Source organism: Podarcis filfolensis (genome assembly GCF_964270895.1).
Source record: "Podarcis filfolensis genome assembly, chromosome: 11".
Classification (NCBI taxonomy): Eukaryota; Metazoa; Chordata; class Lepidosauria; order Squamata; family Lacertidae; genus Podarcis; species Podarcis filfolensis.
The window spans coordinates 55,011,334-55,034,605 of NC_139613.1; the positions used below are offsets into that span (position 1 = coordinate 55,011,334).

General features: G+C 44.2%; 1 protein-coding gene across 1 annotated transcript; it reads left to right on the forward strand.

Moving 5' to 3' along the window:
• Positions 1-6,836: 6,836 nt before the first annotated feature.
• LOC310744973 (fructose-1,6-bisphosphatase 1-like) lies at positions 6,837-23,156 on the forward strand. The gene is made up of 7 exons (XM_083577122.1): positions 6,837-7,125; positions 10,248-10,410; positions 12,466-12,558; positions 14,704-14,844; positions 17,793-17,930; positions 18,961-19,080; positions 22,788-23,156. The coding sequence occupies exons 1-7, from the start codon at positions 6,956-6,958 to the stop codon at positions 22,977-22,979; spliced, it is 1,017 nt and encodes a 338-aa protein (XP_083433248.1). The 5' UTR covers positions 6,837-6,955; the 3' UTR covers positions 22,980-23,156.
• Positions 23,157-23,272: the final 116 nt, after the last annotated feature.

Consider the following 23,272-nt stretch of genomic DNA (forward strand, 5'->3'; position numbering starts at 1 on the left):
ATTTATTTTAGAAAGGTTCTTTTCAAGACTCTCTTAAGACAAAAAGACTTGATTCTCTTAAGGGAGTTCTTTTTGGATCATCTTTAAATAAAAAAATTTTTAAAAAATATTTCATCTTGTTATTTATTATGACTATGACAGACCAACACGGGTACCTACCTGAATCTAAAATACAGTGGTACCTCGGGTTAAGAACTTAATTCGTTCTGGAGGTCCGTTCTTAACCTGAAACTGTTCTTAACCTGAGGTACCACTTTAGCTAGTGGGGCCTCCCGCTGCCGCCGCGCCTCCAGAGTCTGATTTCTGTTCTCATCTTGAAGCAAAATTCTAAACCCGAGGTACTATTTCTGGGTTAGCAGAGTCTGTAGCCTGAAGCGCCTGTAACCTGAAGCATCTGTAACCCGAGGTACCACCGTAAATAGATGAATGCAGAAATATGTTCTGTTCATCTTGTCTATTTGCCTGTTTAGCTTCACCTTTCTGTCCTTCTGCTGGCAGTTCTCAGTCACTCTAGCAAACAGGCTGAAACACTTTCAGATTAGCAAGGCGGCTGCAAATCTGTGGCGTATCACTTGGTGTCTCTCATCCACATGGCAAGCTGCTGCAGTCTCTTACTGTAATGAAATACACACAGAGGACCTAACCTTTTAAAAGAATGTGCATGGAGTGTTCCCTCTGCTTGGCCCATCTCGCATCCAGTGCCGGCAGCATACTGGGCTTAATAACTCTTCTGACAAGTGGGCTGCTGGCATGTCAGGAAAAGGACTGTGGGTGTGAGGTTTTGAGATCCATACAATGAAAAAGCAATGCCTCCTGCTGCTAATATTGTGTAATACAGGCAATTCCACATTTCCAAATGGAAGACCGTAAAGGCAAATGAATGCTTATTACAGGGGTCAGCAAACTTATTCAGCAGGGGGCCGGTCCACTGTCCCTCAGACCTTGTGGGGGGCCGGACTATATTTTGAAAATTAATAATAATGAATGAATTCCTATGCCCCACAAATAACCCAGAGATGCATTTTAAATAAAAGCACACATTCTACTCAAGTAAAAATTCGCTGATTCCCAGACCGTCTGTGGGCCGGATTTAGAAGGCAATTGGGCTGGATCTGGCCCCCAGACCTTAGCTTGCCTACCCATGGTGCTATATGGGATCAGGTTTAAGTGACATAGTCTATTGCTAGAAAGCTGTATCCATGTTAAACTTTGCGAAGTTTCATCCAACTTTTTGTTAAGGTATAGTGATCTTGGCAGTAGTATAGACGTGACATAATTGACAAAACCATGTATGTGAGAGAGGTTACTAAATTTAACTATATTAACTATATAAGATTGCAAATGGGAAAATAATGAAATGAAAGCCAGGCCTTATTTTCAGTGGGAGCTGAGTTCTGGCACTTCTCAGGTGGGTGAAATTGCTATTCTAAGAGAACAAAGGAGAGGCGTTCTTGGTGAGTTCCGAAACCTCTTTTTCCTGGAAAAACAGTACTGATGAAAGCTAGTATTGAACAAACAAGGAGTGTGTGGGGATTTGCAATTAATTTTTTTTCTTCATTTAATTTCTACAGCATTTGCAATACATTAAAATGCAGACTGCAAACAACCACACCACCTTAATTAGCTGTATATGAAGCTAAAAAGCGGTTTGAGCAAGTCATGCTGCTGTTCAAGCCTCTGACCAATAGTTTTACACTCCAGCCCTATGTTTAAATTAACAAGGGCACTCAGTGGCTTGGGCTGGCACTGCTGCTGTGTTATGCTAAGCTTAGTAAATGGGGCAAGACTGCCCAGGTACGGTCCCTGGACTTTACTGGAGTTTCTAGTTGTAAAACTTTTTTTATTTACACTTTATAAATAGAAAAGAGCTTGTAGCTAGCCTGGGCATAGTGAGGATTTTTGTTAGGAGGGGCAGAACTGCAGTTTGCTATGTAGTTTTATTGATTTTCATTTATTTGGGTGGGCAGCTGCCCCTCCCTGCTGCCCCCTTGGCTACACCCATGGCAGCTAAGAACTGAAATAAGCTGCTACTGTGTGCTTTTCTTTTTTCTGAAATGTTGTGACTTTTTATTCTTCCTTCCTCTTTCTTTTACATGCAGTAAATAACAGTTGAACCTATACTTTGCACCTAGACATTTTTTTTAATCATTTTTATTTGATTTTAACAATACAAAGTTATAAAAAACCAAATCTATATCCATATACAGAGATTTCCCCAGAATCTCAGGACTTCCCTCCATGGAGTCCCATTTTAAATATTTAAAACTGCATCTTTTTCTGACCTCTAACTTTTATATCAATCCATATTGTCCATGATAATTTTTACACTACAAGTGAAATCAAAATCCTGCCAATGTTTCCATCTGCTTACGGTGGTCTCTTAGATAACTTACAAAAATTTTCCCATTCTTTTGTAAAGTTTTTGTCCTCTTTGTTTCTCAGTTTTCCAGTCAGCTTTGCCATTTTGGCATAGTCCATCAACTTGAGTTTGCCATTCCTCTCTGGTAGGGACCTTGTCTTCTTTCCATCTCTGGGCCAGCAGTTGTTCTGTACATAAAAAGTATTTTTTGTGTGCCTAGACATTTCAAAGGCCATCTTTTCATGCATGGCTTCTTAGTGCACTGGAAGTTTTGTCAGATGAACCAGAAAGTCCTTCCAAATGTAGAAAGAGCCTATAATGAGCTATTGCATTGCAACAAGATTGAGGCTGGAGCCGAATTGCAGGGAGTTACGTGCTTGAAAAATACTCTGATTTTGTTTAAAGCATCTAAAAATCTCAGGATGGATTCATTACTTACATTCAATGAGGAAAAGTATTACAGCTTTGACACAAACTTCATTTCTCCATGAAAATAGAAGTTGAGCTAATTTGAAAATCTGATTCATGAAGTTCCCTTCCTGTGTTTAGCAGGAACAACTAGGAATAAAACAATTAAGCACAAAATTGCTATGGATTTGAAATAAATCATTTATGGTTTAACTCATGAGCTGATGTTGTGTATGAAGCTTAAATCCTGATTTTTTTTGCTTTCAAAATAAATAAATCAGGCATATGCATTTTTCTGGAATATTTTTTGTTAAATAGCCCTTTTGGTCATGTATATATATGAACATATTTTGTTATGTGTTAAACAACCTAATAGGAATTCCATTTCAAAATGTTTCTATAGGATTTGAGGTTGCCCATGTCCAACACAGAGGGATGCGGGTGGCGCTGTGGGTTAAACCACAGAGCCTAAGGCTTGCCGATCAGAAGGTCGGCAGTTCGAATCCCCGTGACACGGTGAGCTCCCATTGCTCGGTCCCTGCTCCTGCCAACCTAGCAGTTCGAAAGGACGTCAAAGTGCAAGTAGATAAATAGGTACCGCTCCGGTGGGAAGGTAAACGGCGTTTCCGTGCACTGCTCTGGTTCGCCAGAAGGGGCTTAGTCCTGCTGGCCACATGACCCGGAAGCTGTACGCCGGCTCCCTCGGCCAATAAAGTGAGATGAGCGCCGCAACCCCAGAGTCGGCCATGACTGGACCTAATGGTCAGGGGTCCCTTTACCTTTACCTTTTTTATGTCCAACATATGGAGTTGCATGACAGCGATGAGGTTTTTTTTTACATTAAATATAAATATGTAGGATAAGGGGGAAAGAGAGAAAAGGAATTTCCAGTTAAGGAACAAATATGATATTCAGAATAAAGTGACATATACTATTGGATGCAAAGATAGAAGACTAGAACTCATGGACATCCAGCGAAACTGATCGTTGGGAGATTCAGGACAGGCAAAAGAAAGTCCTTCTTCGCCCAGCACATAGTGGATCCATGAGACTCTCTCCTACAGGAGGCAGTGATGGCCAGGGACGTCTTGCCCACAGAGGCAAGTGGTATAGGGTGCCAGGGTGCCAAGTTCTGGAGGTCGCCAGGGAAGAGGCGGAGTCTGGACGTGGTGCCTCCTGGCATCAGCTCGCTGCCCTTGCCCACTTCCGCCATGCTGCACCGAAGCAGCGCCACGCCTTGAGTCTCCGCCTGCCATGGCCACCACGGCATGGGCACCAGGGAAGAGGCGGAGTCTGGACGTGGCGCCTCCCACCATCAGCTCGCTGCCCTCGCCTGCCTCGCTGGAGCAGCGCCACACCCAGAGCCTTCGCCTCTTCCCCGCCGGAGGAGCTGCCCTCCAGCCGCTGCCCGCCTCCTCCGGCCCCGCAAAGCTGCCGGCAGCGCCGTAAAAAGGCTGGCAACTCTGGGAAATGGGGGGGGGCAGTGGCGTAGCGTGGGTTGTCAGCACCCGGGGCAAGGCAAGTAATTTGCGCCCCCTAACCCGTGGATTTGCACCCCCTAACCCATGGATTTGCCCTAACCCCAGATGTTGCGCCTGGTGCGACCCGCCCCCCCTGCACCCCCCACGCTACGCCACTGGGGGGGGGCTGTAGGGATCTTTGCACCACGGCACCGGATATACTTAAGATGGCTCTGGTGACGGCCACCAACCTAGATGGCCTTAAAAGAGGTTCGGTTCATTGAGGAGAGGGCTACTGCTGGCTACTAGCTACATTGGCTGTCCTCTGCTTCCACAGCTGGAGGCAGAAATGCTTCTGAATAGCAGCTGCTGGAAACTGGGGTGGGGAGCCAGTGCGGTGTAGTGGTTCAGAGCGGTGGACTCGTAATCTGGTGAACCGGGTTCGCTTCCCCGCTCCTCCACATGTAGCTGCTGGGTGACCTTGGGCTAGTCACACTTCTCTGAAGTCTCTCAGCCTCACTCACCTCACAGAGTGTTTGTTGTGGGGGAGGAAGGGAAAGGAGATTGTTAGCTGCTTTGAGACTCCTTTGGGTAGTGATAAAGCGGGATATCAAATCCAAACTCCTCCTCCTCTTCTTCTTCTCTTCCTGTGCTCATGTCCCACCTGTGGGTTTCCTGCACTGGTTGGCACTGGGAGAAGAGGATGCAGGATTGGATACACCCTTGGACCTGTTCCTGCAGGCCCGTATGCTTAGCCTCAAGAAGAGAAGATTAAGGGGAAACATGATGACAGTAGATTTCATCTATCTGAAGGGCTGTCATCATGAAGAGCATGAAGACCGGCTGGTTCTCTGGCCAACTTGAATAAAATATTGGGGAGGCCCACAAAAGCTCTGCCCTGAATAATCAATCACAAGTCATTGTGTACACAAACCATTTGAATGACAATGCCCAAGAACTGTTGGGGGGGCTGACCCCTTCAAATTTTTAGGGGGGGGCTCACAAAGGGACCTTGGCCCCTAGGAGTTGGCTTCTATGTTCTCTGTTGAAAATGACAGGCAAGTTGATTTCAGCAAAACATCAGGACAAACGTCCTAATGATAAAAGCTGTATGAAAGTGAGAAACAGCCTTTGGGAGGACGTGGGGGTATTTAAGGGAAAGAGCTGCAGAACAGTTGCCTGGGGGGGGCCATTGTGGGCCCTCCTTCGCTTGACAGCCACGTCTTAGAGAATGGGTAGGCAAACTAAGGCCCGGGAGCCGGATCCGGCCCAATCGCCTTCTAAATCCAGCCCACGGACGGTCCCACAATCAGTGTGTTTTTACATGAGTAGAATGTGTCCTTTTATTTAAAATTCATCTCTGGGTTATTTGTGGGGCATAGGAATTTGTTCATTTTTCTTCTTCAAAATATAGTCTGGCCCGCACAAGGTCTGAGGGACAGTGGACCGGCCCCCTGCTGAAAAAGTTTGCTGACCCCTGTCTTAGAGAGTTGCATCCTGCATCGGACCTCCTATGGCCCTTCCAACACCACGCATCTTCGACAGAGGAAGGCACCTACTTTGAAAGTAAAAAGGCTTCTTCCTTTGGAAGGTATTCCTAGTAGTCATTAGTAGTAATAGTAACTGTCACAGGCTGGTTCTAGACATATCAAAGAGTGTTTCAGAAAAATGCGTTGTAACCTTTATACTGTAATGAGGAATCGCTGTTGGCAAAAAGGGAATTCCACAGCGCCATCTGGCGTCACAGTGTTATATCGCATACAAAACGCTTTTTCTTTACCGATCTCCAGGTGAAACTCGAAAGATGAGAATATAATGGAAAAGTTCATTTATTTCAGTAATTCAACTTAAAAGGTGAAACTAATATATGAGATACTCACGACATGCAAAGCGAGATATGTCAAGCCTTTATTTGTTATAATTGTGATGATTATGAAAACCCCAAATTAACAATCTCAGAAAATTAGAATACTGTGAAAAGGTAGCTGAGTCCACCAGGATGCAGAAGCTACCAGCCGACTCAAACGTTGTTGCTCCTGAAGGAATAAGGCGGGAATACATGACGCTCCAGTGGTTGTAACATTCTGAAGCCCCCACGAATCCTATTTAATTTTCTTACCACTCTTTTTATTTTCGTCTTTGCAGGGCTTGAACGAAGTCCCCAAGAGGATCCCTATGCCAAGTTCCGCCTAAACTGCCACTTATTATCACGAGGACAAGGAAGTTCCCCGCCCAGCTTTAAGCAAACAGAACGCGGCAAAAAAGACGCCCAGCGCCGCAGCAGAGAGCCAACCTCCGGCTCTCCCTCCCCAACGCCTCGTCGGCCACTTCCCCGGCCTGCCTTCCTCTTCTATGGTTCCCGCTTCTCCTTTCCCCCTCCTCCGCCTCTCCCTTCCACGCGAGGGCAGCTGCGGCCTCGTTCCAGCGTCTCCCCCCAGCATCTCCAACAGCGTCGAAGTGGTCCAGCGATGGAACGTTGCAACACCTGGATGCGCAAGGAGGTGCCTAAGTTCCTTTCCCCGCCCCTGAGCCGGGATAGAGCCGCCCCCACCCCGCCCCCTGGCAGGATTGGTCCGTTGAGCGAGGGAAGGTCGACGCCTCTTTCCTTCCACCCACTTTTCCCGCCCCGGAGTGGTAGATAGTTCCGGGCTCCGGAGAAAGCTGTCGTCTCCAGAGCGCAGCTGCAGCAACCCTCTCGTCGCCTCCGCTGCTTTGGGTGTCAGTCACCATGACGGACCGATCCACCTTCGACACGAACGTGACCACCCTGACTCGGTTCGTGATGGAGGAAGGCAGGAAAGCCCGGGGCACCGGGGAGCTCACGCAGCTCCTGAACTCGCTGTGCACGGCTGTCAAGGCCATCTCCACCGCCGTGCGCAAGGCGGGCATCGCTAACCTGTGAGTCCGCCGAGTACCTGCATCCTTCGCCTTGAATTCGCCCGTCGCTGCTCCTCCCTAAGCGGGGGGAGGCGCTTTGGTTTGCCTTTCTCAGCCCCCCCACCCCAGATCTTCCGCCAAGTGTCCCGGGTCAGCAGCCCAGGGCCCTAGCGCAGGGGAAGGCATGGTTCCCTTGGGTGTTGTACTCCAACACCCATAAGCCTGACCAGCATGATCAATAGGTAAAAATGATGGGAACTGTAGTCCAGGAAAGTCTGGGGCCCCACAAAACCTCAGGAAACCCCTTCCAGTAGTCTAGTGGCAAATCCTCCCCCCCCCAATAACCTGGAAGTGGTCTTTCCCTATATTATATTTTATTGACATCACCTCTTTCCTGAGGTTTCTGCTTGGGTCTCTGAAGCAGCCCAGGATCCACCAAGATGCCAGCAAATGTTGTCTTTGCTTGAGAAAGAGATCAGCCTTGAGTCCCGGGCCCAAATATCTGCGTGGGCTCTGTGTTCTCTGTATTCTCCCTGGGTGGTATTCAACTAAGGTTTTCTTAGAGTAGACCTGTTGACATTCATGAGCTTGCTTAGTCGCGTTCATTAATTTTAATAGGTCTACTCTTGAGTAAAACTTAAGCTGAATACCCACTCCTATCTTTATTTGGGTCTCTCTAGGGTGGCGCTGTGGGTTAAACCACAGAGCCTAGGACTTGCAGATCAGAAGGTCGGCGGTTCAAATCCCCACGACGGGGTGAGCTCCCATTGCTTGGACCCTGCTCCTGCCAACCTAGCAGTTCGAAAGCACATCAAAGTGCAAGTAGATAAATAGGTACCGCTCTGGCGGGGAAGGTAAACGGCATTTCTGTGCGCTTCTCTGGTTCGCCAGAAGCGGCTTAGTCATGCTGGCCACATGACCCGGAAGCTGTACGCTGGCTCCCTCGGCCAATAAAGCGAGATGAGTGCCGCAACCCCAGAGTCGGCCACGACTGGACCTAATGGTCAGGGGTCCCTTTACCTTTACCTAGGGCCCACTCCAGTGTTTATGATGCCATTTGCCTTCAAAATCTCCTTAAATTAGCATCTATCAACTCCCAAGCCCTAATTTTCTACCGTCCTGGGTTCCTTTCATTCTATCACATACTTCATCTTGGCAATGAAGATTCATTTGCTAACTATCTAATACCATATCGGTATTTATGACATGCACTAGGATATTTCACATCCTGTCTAATGGAAATCCTGGGGCTGCATTTTAATCTGGTGGTGCATGCCAGTATGAAGATTACTTCACATGATACACTATTTCTTCATAACCTGTATGCACAACATAACGTAAGAGCAGCTCTGCTGGATCAGATCACAGGTCTGCCTAGTCCAGCATCCTGTTTTCAAAGTGGTCAGCCAAATGCCTGTGGGAAACCCGCAAAGTTGACATCTAGGCTCTCCACTTCTGTTCCCCAGCCAACTAGTATTGAGAGGCATACAGCCATAATGAGCAGAAGTCACCAACAGTCTATGATTTTTTAATCTCATTTTAAAGCTGTTGGCGTTGGTGACTTACTCCTGATTAGTTTTCCCCTCTCCATGGAAACATAAATTAATGAACTGAACATAAATTAAACTGGATATAAAAGTTAGTTGACAGTATTTCAGAGCACTACAGGAAAGAGGAAAAGCACCCTTGCTTAGAAAGCTTTGGTTTAGTCCCATATTTCTCCGTCTTTTGGAACACAATATAAATGCATTTTCCCACTCCATTCCTAAAACCAAAAAAAACATCGAAGTACAGATCTCACAATGAAACCTGAGCGCGATTGCCATTTTACGATGTTTACTCTTTCATGAGCAAGTCATGATGAAAGTGCAACCTGTTGTAATTCCATCTCCATGGAAAGAGGAAGACAGAGACACTGATGTTGTCACTATCCATGTGTACATCTGTTTCCACATATTTCGTTAAAACTCTTTATCAGGCGGTTATGTTGGTCTTTCCTCAATTGCAATATATAGCTAATTTAAAGCAAAGTTGAACAGTAGCCGTTTATGGTGCTATTGATACACTGTGACTCTCTTATCTGCATTATTGTTAATGTGTTACTCAGACAACATCTCAGCAGAATTTCTTACTACGTGGTCCTAGGTGATATTCACATTTTATCTATGTGATTTTATTATGGCATGAATTCATTACAATTATATGATATTAAACATTTAAAATACAAGGCTGCATAAGCAAAACAGTAGCATTAAAAGAATTTCAGGGAAATACAGAAGCAAGCTTTAGCCTTTGCCCTCTTTGATTATAATCTGGACAGCTTTGTTGCATTGGAGCAAGGTAATATTTACAGTTCAAGGTACGCTTTTTTCATATCCGAGTGCTTGCTTCAATCACACATGAGTTCCCTTGCTCAATTCAGCCTTGAAATGGCTTTAAAGGACAACAAAGATCAAATAATTAGTTTGTCCCCTGTTTTTTAAAAAATACGTATATATTTGGCAGTTTAAAAATAAGCCATTTTAGTCCCATCTATTTCAGATGGAAAGTTAACCATGAATTAAAGTTTTGTTGGTTCAAATCAGTGAGATTTAAAAGTGCTTAACTGGTTGGATCGCATTGGGGGAGACTGCTAGATGTTGACTCTCTTCAGGTAATTCTCTTTCAGGGAGTGGAAATAACACTACTGGCATCTTTTGCAGCTATTTTTTAATTTGTTGTAGAAATATCAGGCGCTGTGAGAATATTTTTATTTACACTGTTGCAGTTTTCAGCAGAGATGTAAGAGAACATACTAGTGTATTAAGATTTTAAGAATTAAAATGAAAATTAAGAAGGGTGGTGTGATCTCTTTTGAGAGTTACAAAAGAAACATCAGTTTGGAAATATATATGAATAAGTCAAGATACTTGTCTGTGTGTTTCTTGCCTACCTGTCTCAATATAGAACTCTTAACTAATTATTGAAAGAAAGGGTGCAACCCTCACTGAGGATAACAAGACCTGCCTGGTGGAACCAAATTATTTGGGGATCTGTGTGAGATATCGAAATCATATTTGATACAAGAGTGGCTGGGACATGTGCCCTACTTATTTAAACATACACACAAATCTTTTACTGGTCATCTATTCTTCCCTGTTCAGATATGGAATTGCTGGTTCTACCAATGTGACAGGAGACCAAGTCAAGAAACTGGATGTCCTTTCCAATGACATGGTGATCAACATGCTGAAGTCATCTTTCACAACTTGTGTGATTGTCTCTGAAGAAAACAAAGATGCCCTTATAGTGGAAGAAGATAAACAAGTCAGTACCTCTCAAAACTATCCCAATGCTTGCTTTCCCGTTGGCATTGAGCAACAGCTGTCTCTTCAAACATGTAAAAATTAACCTAAGATACAGAAAACAGGACAAAGGGCAGTGCCCTTCTGAGGTCAGAAAAACGTAAGCAGGCTCTGCTCCGTTGCCTGTGGCGCTAGACATTATGAGGGAAATGGCTCCCTTCTTGTGTTGCTAAATGGTAGGGAGGGCATTGGTGGCGATAATTAGTAGGCAAAAGGGGTGCATATAATCCTTTCACTGCCTGTTGATTCTCTCAAGTTTTTCAAAACTGGAAGTGAGCCCAACTGCAGGAAAAACAGCCAGGAAAAGGCATTTTGCAGAAGATAATTGATGAGCGGAAAGAGTAAATACCCTTTCCATCCACCTGTTTCTCCATGCTAAGCCCTGTCCAGTCTCTGATTCCCATTATCTTGTCAAATGTAGGATTGGTATTCCATGTTTCCTGATAACTCCTGTCAGGGCTAAACTAGATGATGTCCACTCTAAACTCTTACTCCCTGTTGCCTGAGCTACAGCAAATTCATTAATTTGCATTATATGAGGAAGTTTTGAAGAAGGTATGTTGAAGTAAGTCTGCTTATCAGCACCCAGCCCCACCGGGATGGACCTGACTTCAACTTCCTTTGATGGGACCAAATACGGGACTGGTTTTCCTTGCAGTCTTCTATATGCCAGCATGGACTCTTCACATAACACTATATGCAAAATCGCCAGTTGGTTGAGATATTCAAAAAGTATCCTGTTACTAATGCAGGAGGCACACATTGCCTGGGAGGATAGAAGTGGCAGGGACATACCCCACAACTGCTGCACAGCAGGGCCTGAGGTCCTCCCCGTGTTACTGGACTACAACTCCCATCGGCCCTGACCAGTGACCATGCATGCCTGGGGCTGTTGGGAGTTGGAGTCCAGGAGAAATCAGTACATACAGGCTAAAGCTCCTGTGTTGGCTAGCAAGGCCGATCCTACACCTTTATAAGTGTTGATATATGCTGTTGTTGTACTGTGTATTTTGGGTCTATGGACCGCAATAAAGCTGTGCGTGTGTTACTAATGTGTGTGAGGGACTGGGAGTGCAGCACTGTGAAGCTGGCATGGGCAATGCCTTTGCATGCCTGATAAGATGGCGGGTAGATTTGGGAGAGTGTGATGGTAGCAGAAAAAAGCAGAGGGAGGAAGACAAGGAGCATGGGATGTTTGTAAGTGCACAGTAACAAAAGTGAGAAGGAGAATGGCTGCCCCAGCGAAGTCACGATGGCTGGGGCTGATGGGATTTGGTGGCACCACTTTGGCTATCCCTGCCATCAACAGTTTTCATCAGATTAACAAAAGTTTAAGTAATCAGTTTTGTACAATAGCCCTTCCCTGTTGGCCTAGGGTGCGGTTGTTCATTTGTGATTGGCTGTGGTGAACTTTGTTTTCATGTGTGAGTGGGGTGGGTGGGTGTTTTTGAATCAGGTTAGCCATATTGATTTGTATGCTGTCAATCTTGTTGTTGTCTTGTTGGGCTGTGTATGTGATAAAGGGGAGCCATACCGGGGTGAAGGCATCTTCTTCCAAGAGAACCTGCACAAGCAACGCTGACACAAAACCCCACACATACATTGAGTAAAATAGAAACATCGCCACCCGACTCCACCCCCACTCACCATGCCCCCCTCCACCTCTTTCCCCCTTTTCTTCCTAATGTAACACTAATGTCTCAACACTTGAAACTGATCTGTAGAAAATGTAACTTGAAAAAAGAGACATTGCACATACTTTTGTAAACCGATAAATATTTAATAAAAAATACGTTAAAAAAAAGGCTGTGGGTACCTAACGCATATTTAACACGATTCTCCTTTCTCACTTAATCCTCATCTACGTAAGAGCCATTGGCAATTGAGCCATCATTAGTGTGAAAGTTGCCTGAAATCACCCTCAAAAGCATTATTCAGTCGGAGTATTTTAGCAGTGAAACAAGCATTATACACATCTAGTTAATTTTAAGAATATTTGAATGTTTCTATCTTCTAGGGCAAATACATAGTCTGCATGGATCCACTTGATGGCTCATCCAACATTGACTGCCTTGTTTCTATTGGGACCATTTTTGCTATCTACAGAAAGGTAGGATATATTTAATGGTTGCTTACGGAAGTAGTGAGGTAACAGGAGTAATGAAGAAAATACACTGCTTTGAGGACTGGGTTTCTGCTTATATTAATACTGAACATTTTACGTTCTCAATGTCAGCCAGTAGGGACAAGGGTTAACTGAACAGAGTGAATGTAATATGTGAAACAAAAATAAAATTATATCAGATTTTCTTTTGTTGAAGTGGATTGGGGTTAGCTGGTTTAATGGAATCTGTTCCATGGGTTTTAACGGTGTAAACTGACTTTTCACACAGGGAAATGATCTTGCAGCAAAACCTGCAAACTTGCTATGTAATCCTCAAAGCACTTCTGTTTGTAAGAGTTCTGTTAACTCCAGAGAGGATATTACTTGCACCTTATTTTGACAGGCAGTTAAACTGTTTAAAGAGACCTGAAGTTCTGGACTAACATGTTTTTAAATATGCAAGCTGATTGTGTCTAAGGCACACCCCCCGTTTTAATTGTTTAGCTTCTAGAATAAGATGTCTTTGAATCATATACTCTGGAACTTAAAACCTAACCTCAGCCAAACAGCAAAATAAGATAGTGTATTGACAGCCAGGTCTTATCTATTTTATGCTTATTTACTATATAAGGGTCAAAAGGAACTTCCAATGGCCTATCCAGCTCAGTGCTGTCATTCTTGACTCTCAAATATCCCTCCAATGCAACTTTGGCATGTATACAATTGGCTTAATAATTGATGTAACTTTTCCATTTTCACTCGCATATGGGTATGCCAATCAGGGATGCACTTGGAGCCTAAATTGGAAGATGGATAATGTGGGCAGGAGTCTCTACCTTTTCTTGGGGACACCTTACTCTTGTAAAAAACAGTTGTGAGTACAGTCATACCTCGGGATAAATGTGCTTCAAGTTAAGTATTTTTGGGTTGCGCTTTGCGGTGATCCGGAAATAACCGAGCGTGTTACTTCCGCGTTTCGCAGCGTGCGCATGCACAGACGGTCAAAATGACGTCACACACATGTGCGGAAACGGTGACCCGTGCATGCGCAGACGGATCCCATTCGCATCCCAAGGTACCACTGTACAACATACCACCTCCAAGCTCCAGAACTCTAAAAGGGAAAGGGGAGGAAATTGGGCTTTGTGCCATATGTTCCCAGAATCCAGTGCCCACCTCCAGGGATTCTGAGACAGCTTGTGGACATGGCAACTGCAAGCAGCTTTTAAACCCACAAGCAGGGCCATACATGAGGCTGACAGTCACGTGATTCCTTACTCAACCTAATTTGAAAAGATAAACAGTCACACAAACCAATAATGAAGTTGTTTGTTAGCCAAGCAGAAGTCTTAATGAGATACTTCAGATTAATAGTTTGCTACAGTGATGAGGAAGGGGACACGGGTGGCGCTGTGGGTTAAACCACAGAGCCTAGGACTTGCCAATCAGGAGGTCGGCGGTTCGAATCCCCGTGAATGGGTGAGCTCCCATTGCTTGTTCCCTGCTCCTGCCAACCTAGCAGTTCAAAAGCACGTCAAAGTGCAAGTAGATAAAGAGGTACCACTCCGGCGGGAAGGTAAACGGCGTTTCCGTGCGCTGCTCTGGTTTCGCCAGAAGCGTCTTAGTCATGCTGGCCACATGGCCCGGAAGCTGTATGCCGGCTCCCTTGACCAATAAAGCGAGATGAGTGCCGCAACCCCAAAGTTGGTCACGATTGGACCTAATGGTCAGGGGTCCCTTTACCTTTACCTTACAGTGATGAGGAAAGGCAAGTGTCCCACAGAGCCCCACTCCTCTCCAGCACTAAATGGAGCCGTTAAACTTGTGCCAGCCTCATAGAAATCTGTTTTAGCTCCTGACATGGACTCTTCCTCTTTCTTTAACCATCTCCATATTTGATGCTTCATGGGAAGAGAACAACAGCTTAAAGTTAAAAGCTTTTAATGTCCAGATTTTAAGGTTCTTGGGGAAAGGGTCATATAGCTCAAGTGGTAGAGCAGTTGCTCTGCATGCAGATCCCAGGTTCAGTCCCCAGAATCTCCACATAGAGCTGGGAATAGCGCCTGTCTGAAACACTGGGAAGCCAAAGCTCAATGGACAGATGGCCTTTCTCTGCATGAAGCAGCTTCCTATCTTCTTCTCTTATTCAAGGTTTCTCCTGGTGCACCGTCTGAGAAGGATGCTCTGCAACCTGGGCGCAACCTTGTGGCGTCTGGTTATGCCCTCTATGGCAGTGCCACCATGCTTGTTCTCGCTCTCGAATGTGGTGTCAACTGTTTCATGCTTGATCCGGTAAGGAATGCTGTTATGGCCTATGAGAATATTATTGTTTGCTGTCATGCTTTTTTAAAAAATATTTTTATCATTTTATACAAATGGGAAATTTTCAAATATTTTTATCGTTTTATACAAATGGGAAATGAGTTTATTCTAAGGGAAATTAATAGAGCTTATTCCACCGTAAAAATGTCAAGTGAAGTAATACTTTTTAAGGACCAAAATATGCATCTGTGCATCAAACAAACGGAGGGGTTGCAAATACTTGCAATCTTTCAATCCCTATTTTCTTTTAAGTAAAATGAAAATTAAAAAAATACAGGGTTGTTGTGGGACAAAGAAGATATAAATTGTACAGAATTTTCAACATGCCAGATAATTGGAAGCAGCTGGGGCCTTTAAAACGCAAGTCGCTAACCAGTGGTCCTCCAGATCTAGGATTCAAACTCCCATCAGTCACAGCCACCACAGCAAATGGTCAGAGATGATGGAAGTCATAGGCCAACAACATCTGGAGGACCAAAGATCACCCAACTCTCCTCTAGAAAAGAACAACAACAACAACAACAATTTTATTATTTATACCCTGCCCATCTGATTGGGTTTCCCCAGCCACTCTGGGCAGCTTCCAGCAAAATATAATAAAACGTCAAACATTTAAAACTTCCCAATACAGGGGTGCTACATATCCTATTCGCCCTGCCAAGTCACTCCCACCATTGCTCAGCTCCATTCATGCAGAGCTCCTTCAGTCTCTTCTACTTCAGCACCATCCATGGATAGCTATCAACCAGGATAGCTAGACATTCCATATTCAGATGTTATATTATTCAGCTTGGACACTGAGATCCAGCACCGAGGGCCTTCTGGCGCGAGAAGTGAAGCTACAGGGAACCAGGCAGGGGGCCTTCTCGGTAGTGGCACCCACTCTATGGAACACCCTCTCATCAGATGTCACGGAGATGAGTAACTATATAACCTTTAGAAGGCAGCCCTGTATAGGGAAACTTTTTAATGTTTAATGTTTTGTTATGATTTTATATATGCTGGAAGCCACCCAGAGTGGCTGGGGCAACCCAGTCAGATGGGTGGGGTACAATTATTATTTTTAAGCTCTGAATAGCAGATAGGAAGAACAAGGTGCTAGCCAGCCTGTTACTTGCAGGTGCCAGTAGGGGGCCCTAGATTCCATCATAGTGGCATACTGAGTGCAAACCCAGTGTACACTTTGTGTGCAGCTTCACTAAAGAGGTGGTGCTTGCACTGTCTTGGTTCCTAAAAATATCCCAAACTTGAACAGCTCTCATAAGGACAAAAAGAAGGGGGAAAGAGTTGACTAATTCCCTACCCCCAATTATCCAATATAAGCTTTGCATGTCCTGCAGGTTGTATAATGAGACACAGCAGCATAGAAAACAGAGGTTATCAAAAGCATCGCAAAGAATAATCAGGTTTTTGGCCAGTCATTATCCCCACAAAATGCAAGTGATCCTGAAAAGTGATTATGCATCATATTCGAATTAAGACTTCCAGGAAATTTAAACCCTTTTGGTACATGAAGGCTGCCTTTCGTTTTAGCACTAGTGTGTAGGATGGCTAATCATGATGCTCCAGGTGTTGCTGGACTCCTCTCCCATCATTCCTGATAATTGGCCCCGTGAGATTGGGCAGATGTGAGATGGAACCCAACAACATCTGGAGAGCCACTGGCTAACCACACATTTAAGGAGCTTGGAATTTAAGGCAGCAGGTTTTCCTCAGCCTTGTTTTGAAATGGCTACTATCTTCTGTTCATCTACATCTCAACAAAACCATGTTAACAGATGTTCTTGTACACTTTCAGATTGCATCTGATGTCTTAAAGAGTAAGTGGGGTGTTCACGTTTGTGTGTGTGCGCGCGTGTGTCAGAAAGAGAGGCACCTTAAACACCCTAGAATCTTTTCATCTTTGTGCTTCTACAGTAGAAAGCATGTTTCAACATAGCTGATGCCATGCAGCTTCAATTAATATTGCTTTCCAGATGAAGCAAGGTTGCATAGCCTTGCTTGGGTTTTTCCATGTTTGTTCAGTTTAAAAGAACTGGAGTTTATTTTCTATTGTTAGAGCCCAGCATTCTCCAATATGTATATCTCAAGTAGTTGCATGTCCTTTGCTTTATTTTTGTTTCTTTTTTAGCAGCTAGACTGTTAAGTTCTATGTATGTAGTAGCATTTTTTCTTCAAACAACTGTGAAGAAATGGCAGTGTGGTCATTGCCTACAAATGGTTTCATGAGCATTCTAGTTTCAACAGGGCAAGATTGATAAAGGCTGCTGCAAACTGTTTTGAGGCCTTGCCCTAGTAAACAGGATATTGGAAAAGGTATTCCTAAGTGCTTGAAGTTTCCCACCCAAAAATTTATATACTGCTTTTATCAGAAAGGAACACAAGGCAGTTTACAAGAGAAAACAAAATTAAACAATATAGAATACAAAATGGATAAAACATCAAAATCCATAAAACCACTTTCCACTCTACGCACACAAATTCCACATTCACTAACTAACCTGTAGTTCAAGTCAACCTGTGCATATTCATCAGCCTTGCAACACACACACCTTTCACACTCAACAATTACAGATCCCAACAGTCCATACTACAACCCCGGCAGCCTAACACGCTAAGAGACAAAAAGCAAATTTAATCTGTGACTCCACCAAACCCAGTTAAAACCTCACGCTCCTTCACATAGGGCTCTTGTTAATACCTTCACAAGGGAATTGCAGCGAACTGGATGCACTTGGTAAATATGCTCTGGCTGGTCCTCATTTGTAGACATGCACTATTTTGCCTGTATTAACTTGTCCGACACTGATTCACATGGCGGTATTTTTTGTTTTGTCTTGTAAATGACGAATGCAATTTACTCAGGAATAAAGTGTATGCTGTACAAATGATAATGCTTGCTTTTTTCCATATGCTAGGCCATTGGGGAATTCATTTTGGTCAACAGGGATGTAAAAATAAAGAAAAAGGGAAATATCTTCAGCCTCAACGAGGGATATGCTGCATACTTTGACCCTGCTGTCACAGAATATCTCAAGAATAAGAAATTTCCACAGGTAAGTTTTCACATCCTGCAAATAAATTTGTTATCAAGATATTCCGGAAGACAACATTTCTTTCAGTCCATATATATTTGCTTTATATAACTTCACAGTGAGTGGGACCCTCACCTGTGCGTTGAGTCAAAAGCACCTTTCTCCAACAAAAGAGGCTCCTCTGGATTCAACCCAATCTTTTTTGTACAAAGCTTAGAAACAATTTTGTGGGTACAAAGTGAACCCATGGAGATAGCCATTGTGTCATGTCCAGAGAACCCTAAGACATGGTTCGAACATTAGAAGTTTCCTGGTGTGAAAACTCTTCTTAGGGAAATGGATGGAAAGGTGTGTGAATTGTTACCTGCACACAGTACTCAGGTTCACACCGTTTATAAGTACAGTGGTACTTTGGTTGTTGAACGGCTTGGCTCCCAAACAAATCGGTTCCCAAACGCTGCAAACCTGGAAGTAAGTGTTCCGGTTTGCGAACGTTTTTCGGAAGCCGAATGTTCGACTTCTGCGGCCTCCGATTGAGCGCAGGAAGCTCCTGCAGCCAATGGGAAGCTGCACCTTGTTTTTTGAACGGTTCCGGGAGTCGAACAAACTCCCAGAATGGATTAAGTTTGACAACCAAGTTACCACTGTACTGTCTTGGAATTTCTGATAGGCAGTAGTAAACACAATACAATAGGCACATGAGTGATCATTGCACAGACTGGCTTGCTTTTCCTACAGCTTAGGAACGTTGTAATTTTGTTGCAGTCTGCACAGATTTACTGATTCCTTGTCTTCCTGTGTGACTTAGAGGCATGACTGACATTTGCATGGCTGGCTTTCCTATAGTGAGCCTAGTGATGGCCTGGGCAAAAGGGCTTCCATTTATTGGGAACACCTCCGGTCCTTCCCATTGGATGCTACAGCACCCAACCAGGAAGCTGCCATCTGGACCCAGCCTGGGACAGAAGCAGCTGCTATCCATTTCGCATCAGTCTGGGGAATGTAGAACTTCAGAACGCTTATACAATATTTCACCAATCTTCTGTTCTAGGATGGTAGCGCTCCCTATGGCAGCAGATACATAGGTTCCATGGTTGCTGATGTGCATCGTACCCTGGTGTATGGCGGAATCTTCCTATATCCAGCCAATTCAAAGAGCCCCAAGGGAAAGGTAACATAGCTAGCACAAGCCTAATTTTTTACAAGAATTCATCATGTGATGCTGCTATTTTCTTCATGTTTTACAACTGAATGTCCTTCTAAACTACACGTTTAGTTATCAAAGTCTGGGCACTCTGGTCAAGGTCATAGAAAGGCACTGTTATATTTAACAAAAGGCAGGGAGAACTCATGCTTTCCCTTTGTAAGTTGAGAGGTAAGGCTATCCGTCGTCATTTGGCTTCCCCCGGTACGTATCTGGCTTCTCTGCTATGCAAGATAGGACACAATTGAGCAGCGCTGTGATGGTGTAACATGCAAGGAACTGGGTGATGCTCCCAACCAAAAGTGCAGGGAGTTCTGGGGAAGTGAACTGCTCTGAGACCTCCAGGTATAAGCTGGTATAGAAATTAAATAAATTAAAAGTGCACCTGGACAAAAGGTAAATAGTAAGGGGCTTATCACATAAGTAGAGCACCCATTCTAAAAGGCACAAAATGGGGCTCGGTGGATCCTTATGTTGCCATTTTCCAGGCAAGGATTTACTGAAATAAGTGGTAGGTAAAATGTCAGCAATCCTTGGGAAAGATCTCTGCCCCTTTGTGTGCTGGATCAGAGGCTCCTGAATGAAATACGCTTGGGCTAGGCTGTTACCTATAATCACCAGCTGGATTTCTCTCCCCTTGCTAATTAGGTTAATACTGGTTGCAATACTTTTTGGCACCACGCCTTTAGGCGCTCAGCTTTATTTCTCTCACACACCCTGTCCCAAATCGCCTGTGACATACAGAGCTTTCCCTGTCGCTGGGTTCAGGGAACTTAAAGCTAAAATTTTATGAGCTTACAACTTAAACTGGGGCTAAACTAGATAGGACACACTAGACACATGAATAGGGGTATCCTATTGGGGGAGAGTTCTTGTTTTCATTTGCTAATATGTTATATATATATTTGTTTTTTTATATTGTAAATCACCCTGGGATCCTTGGATGTACCAAGTTTCCTGCAGGAATTTAATAAACAAAATTTAAAAATTAAAGTGCTTATAGTGCCCCCCCCGGTGTTAAACATACTCTGCCATCAGTAAACTAGCACAGCAGGGAGTGAGCTGGAATCTTTGTCCTCATGTTCTAGTTCTTTTAGTTTTGCAGGAAACTTGGTACATGAGAGAATAAATAAAAAATGGCATCCCCTGCCTGCAACCTGAAGTGGTACAGTCCACACCACTGCTCAGGATTCTACCACTTCATTCTGGATAAACTGGGAAATTTGGAAAAGACTATCTATCTGACATATGAGACCGCAGAAAGACTAAACTGCTTAATTGTTGAATTGCCAGTTTTGATATCTAGTATCATTACAGTGGTACCTCGGGTTAAGTACGTAATTCGTTCTGGAGGTCCGTTCTTAACCTGAAACTGTTCTTAACCTGAAGCACCACTTTAGCTAATGAGGCCTCCCCCTGCTGCGGCGCTGCTGGAGCACAATTTCTGTTCTCATCCTGAAGCAAAGTTCTTAACCCGAGATAATATTTCTGGGTTAGCGGAGTCTGTAACCTGAAGCATATGTAACCCGAGGTACAACTGTATAAGGAGCAGAATATCCTGCCCCACAAAAGAGCAACCATTATCGAGTTGCATTCAGTTTTCACAGTGGTTTCTAACATGGAATTCAAGTATAATCTCAGACTTCCAACAATTGAGAAGAAAGCGCAGTGGTTTCTATGGCAAACTCTTTCCCAACTCTTAACTGGGCAAGGGAAGGACCTGTGTTTATTCAGCCAAAAACTGATCTGAACTACATTTCAATGCTTGCTGCAGCCTGTAGATAAGAGGCAGTTACTCATTTACACAGAATGTCACAAACAGGACCTTTTCCTCTACTTATGAGCAAAGCAGTACTACTTCCGTTAATAGGCTTTGTCCTCTTGCATAGTTTGGTTGACCAGCTGTGCATTTAGCCGTGTACCTTTCCCCAAGAACTCACACTGATATACATAGTTCCCACCCTTCTCTCCACTCTCCCAACCCAATTTTTATCCTTATAATATCCCTGTGAATTCAGTTAGCCTGAGAGATAATGACTAAATAAATATGCAGTGAAACTCATGGCTGAGTGAGGACTCTAACCTGGGTCTCTCTGCAGTTCTGATCCAACCAACTCACTCATAAATATGGAAGTTATGGCCCTTCAGATGCTGTTGGACCAGAACTACCATAATCCCTGACCATTGGCCATGCTGTGCTGTCAACAAGTCCAACAAGAACTAGCTGCAGCTTCTCCATTCCTGCTGTAACTTCAGCCCTTCCAACTGACCCGATATTCCTGGTTTCTGACTTGATCCCAGAATGTCCCACGTTTCCTTTATCCTCCACGTCTCAGGGGACAATTAAAAGCAGTGAGTGCAAGTGCAGAAATGGAAAATAAAATCCCTGCACCAAATGAAGGAAATGGTGACACTGGCATACAAAGCCTTTCCTATAATTTCGAAGGAAAAGGTCACCAGTCCACTTTAAAAGTCTTTCATTGCAGTGCTTCTGCAACCAGACATTTCTTAGGAAACACGGGGAGTGTTGAGTCCTTTATTGCAAATGGAGTCTGACACTGTCTACTCAGAAGGAAGCCCCACTGTATTCAATGGAGCTTACTCCCAGGTAACTGGGTCAAGACTGGGCATCCTTACACGGCCATCTGAAGCATTTTGACTCAGAACTAAGTCCCACTGAGTTCCATAGGATTTACTCTCTTGTATGTTCCTAATCATAGGGATGCGGGTGGCGCTGTGAGTTAAACCACAGAGCCTAGGACTTGCCGATCAGAAGGTCGGCGGTTCGAATCCCTGCGACGGGGTTTGCTCCTGTTGCTCGGTCCCTGCTCCTGCCAACCTAGCAGTTCGAAAGCACGTCAAAGTGCAAGTAGATAAATAGGTACTGCTCTGGCGGGAAAGTAAACGGCGTTTCTGTGTGCTGCTCTGGTTCGCCAGAAGTGGTTTTGTCATGCCGGCCACATGACCCGGAAGCTATGCACCGGCTCCCTCGGCCAATAAAGCGAGATGAGCGCCGCAACCCCAGAGTCGGCCACGACTGGACCTAATGGTCAGGGGTCCCTTTACCTTTATGTTCCTAATCATTCTCACAGTTTCTATTATTATTATTATCATCATCATCATCATCCCACCTTTTTCCTTGACAGGGACTCAAGGCAGCTTATCGCTAAAATTTTGTATCATTCCCTTTATCTGTGGAAGGTGTTGTACATGATCCCTTCCCTTACATTTTTTCTTTACACCAGTCCTGTGACAGGTGAGGCAGAGAGGTTGCAATTGGCTCAAGGTGACTGATGTTGATATGTCTATGTGTACGGTGAAATCAAACACGGGAGAAGCTTCCAGATGTAGAATAGGATGTCCCTATACTCATCGGAGAAATGTTGGAGGAAATGTAACTATGATATCACACTGCCTCTCTAAGCATAAACATGGAAAGAAAACCTCAATTTCCTACATGCACCAATACTGCCATTAGAAGCATGGTTGTTGAGGAGCAATCCCCTTTGGACACAATGGAACTTATTTCTGAGTAATCATGTGGACATTTGCAATGTAGAAAACCTGTGCAGAGAGCACTATACAACTGTAGCACACTCTTCCTGTGAGTATAGCATTTGGCTCAAGTGCAGTGCTGATGCCTGATCTGTTATTTTTAACATATGTAATTCCAGTTGAGGCTCCTCTATGAATGCAACCCCATGGCTTTTATCATCGAGAAGGCTGGAGGTCTTGCAACAACAGGCAAGGAGGCTGTCTTGGACATAGTGCCTGAAAACATTCACCAGCGTGTGCCTATTGTCTTGGGGTCTCCAGACGATGTACAGGAATACCTAGCCATGGTCAAGAAGCATTCAGCTAAATGAGGAGAGGGCAGCTGCATCTGCCATTGGAATGCCTTTCAACTGGACCAAAGACCATAACTGTGCAAAACTACGGACTGAAGCAAATTTATAGAATGCAAAAGAGCCTTTACTTCATTATGCATAAAAAGCAAACTCAATGCGTTTTGCTGTGCCATTAAAAACAAATCTAAAAAGCTATTTCATTTGTAACTTACACAATCCACTTAAGTAGTAGAAGGCTTGCAATTTCAGGGCAAATCAGAGGGATACATAGGTAGTCTGAAAAAACTAGAATGTTTATGATGTGAGTGATG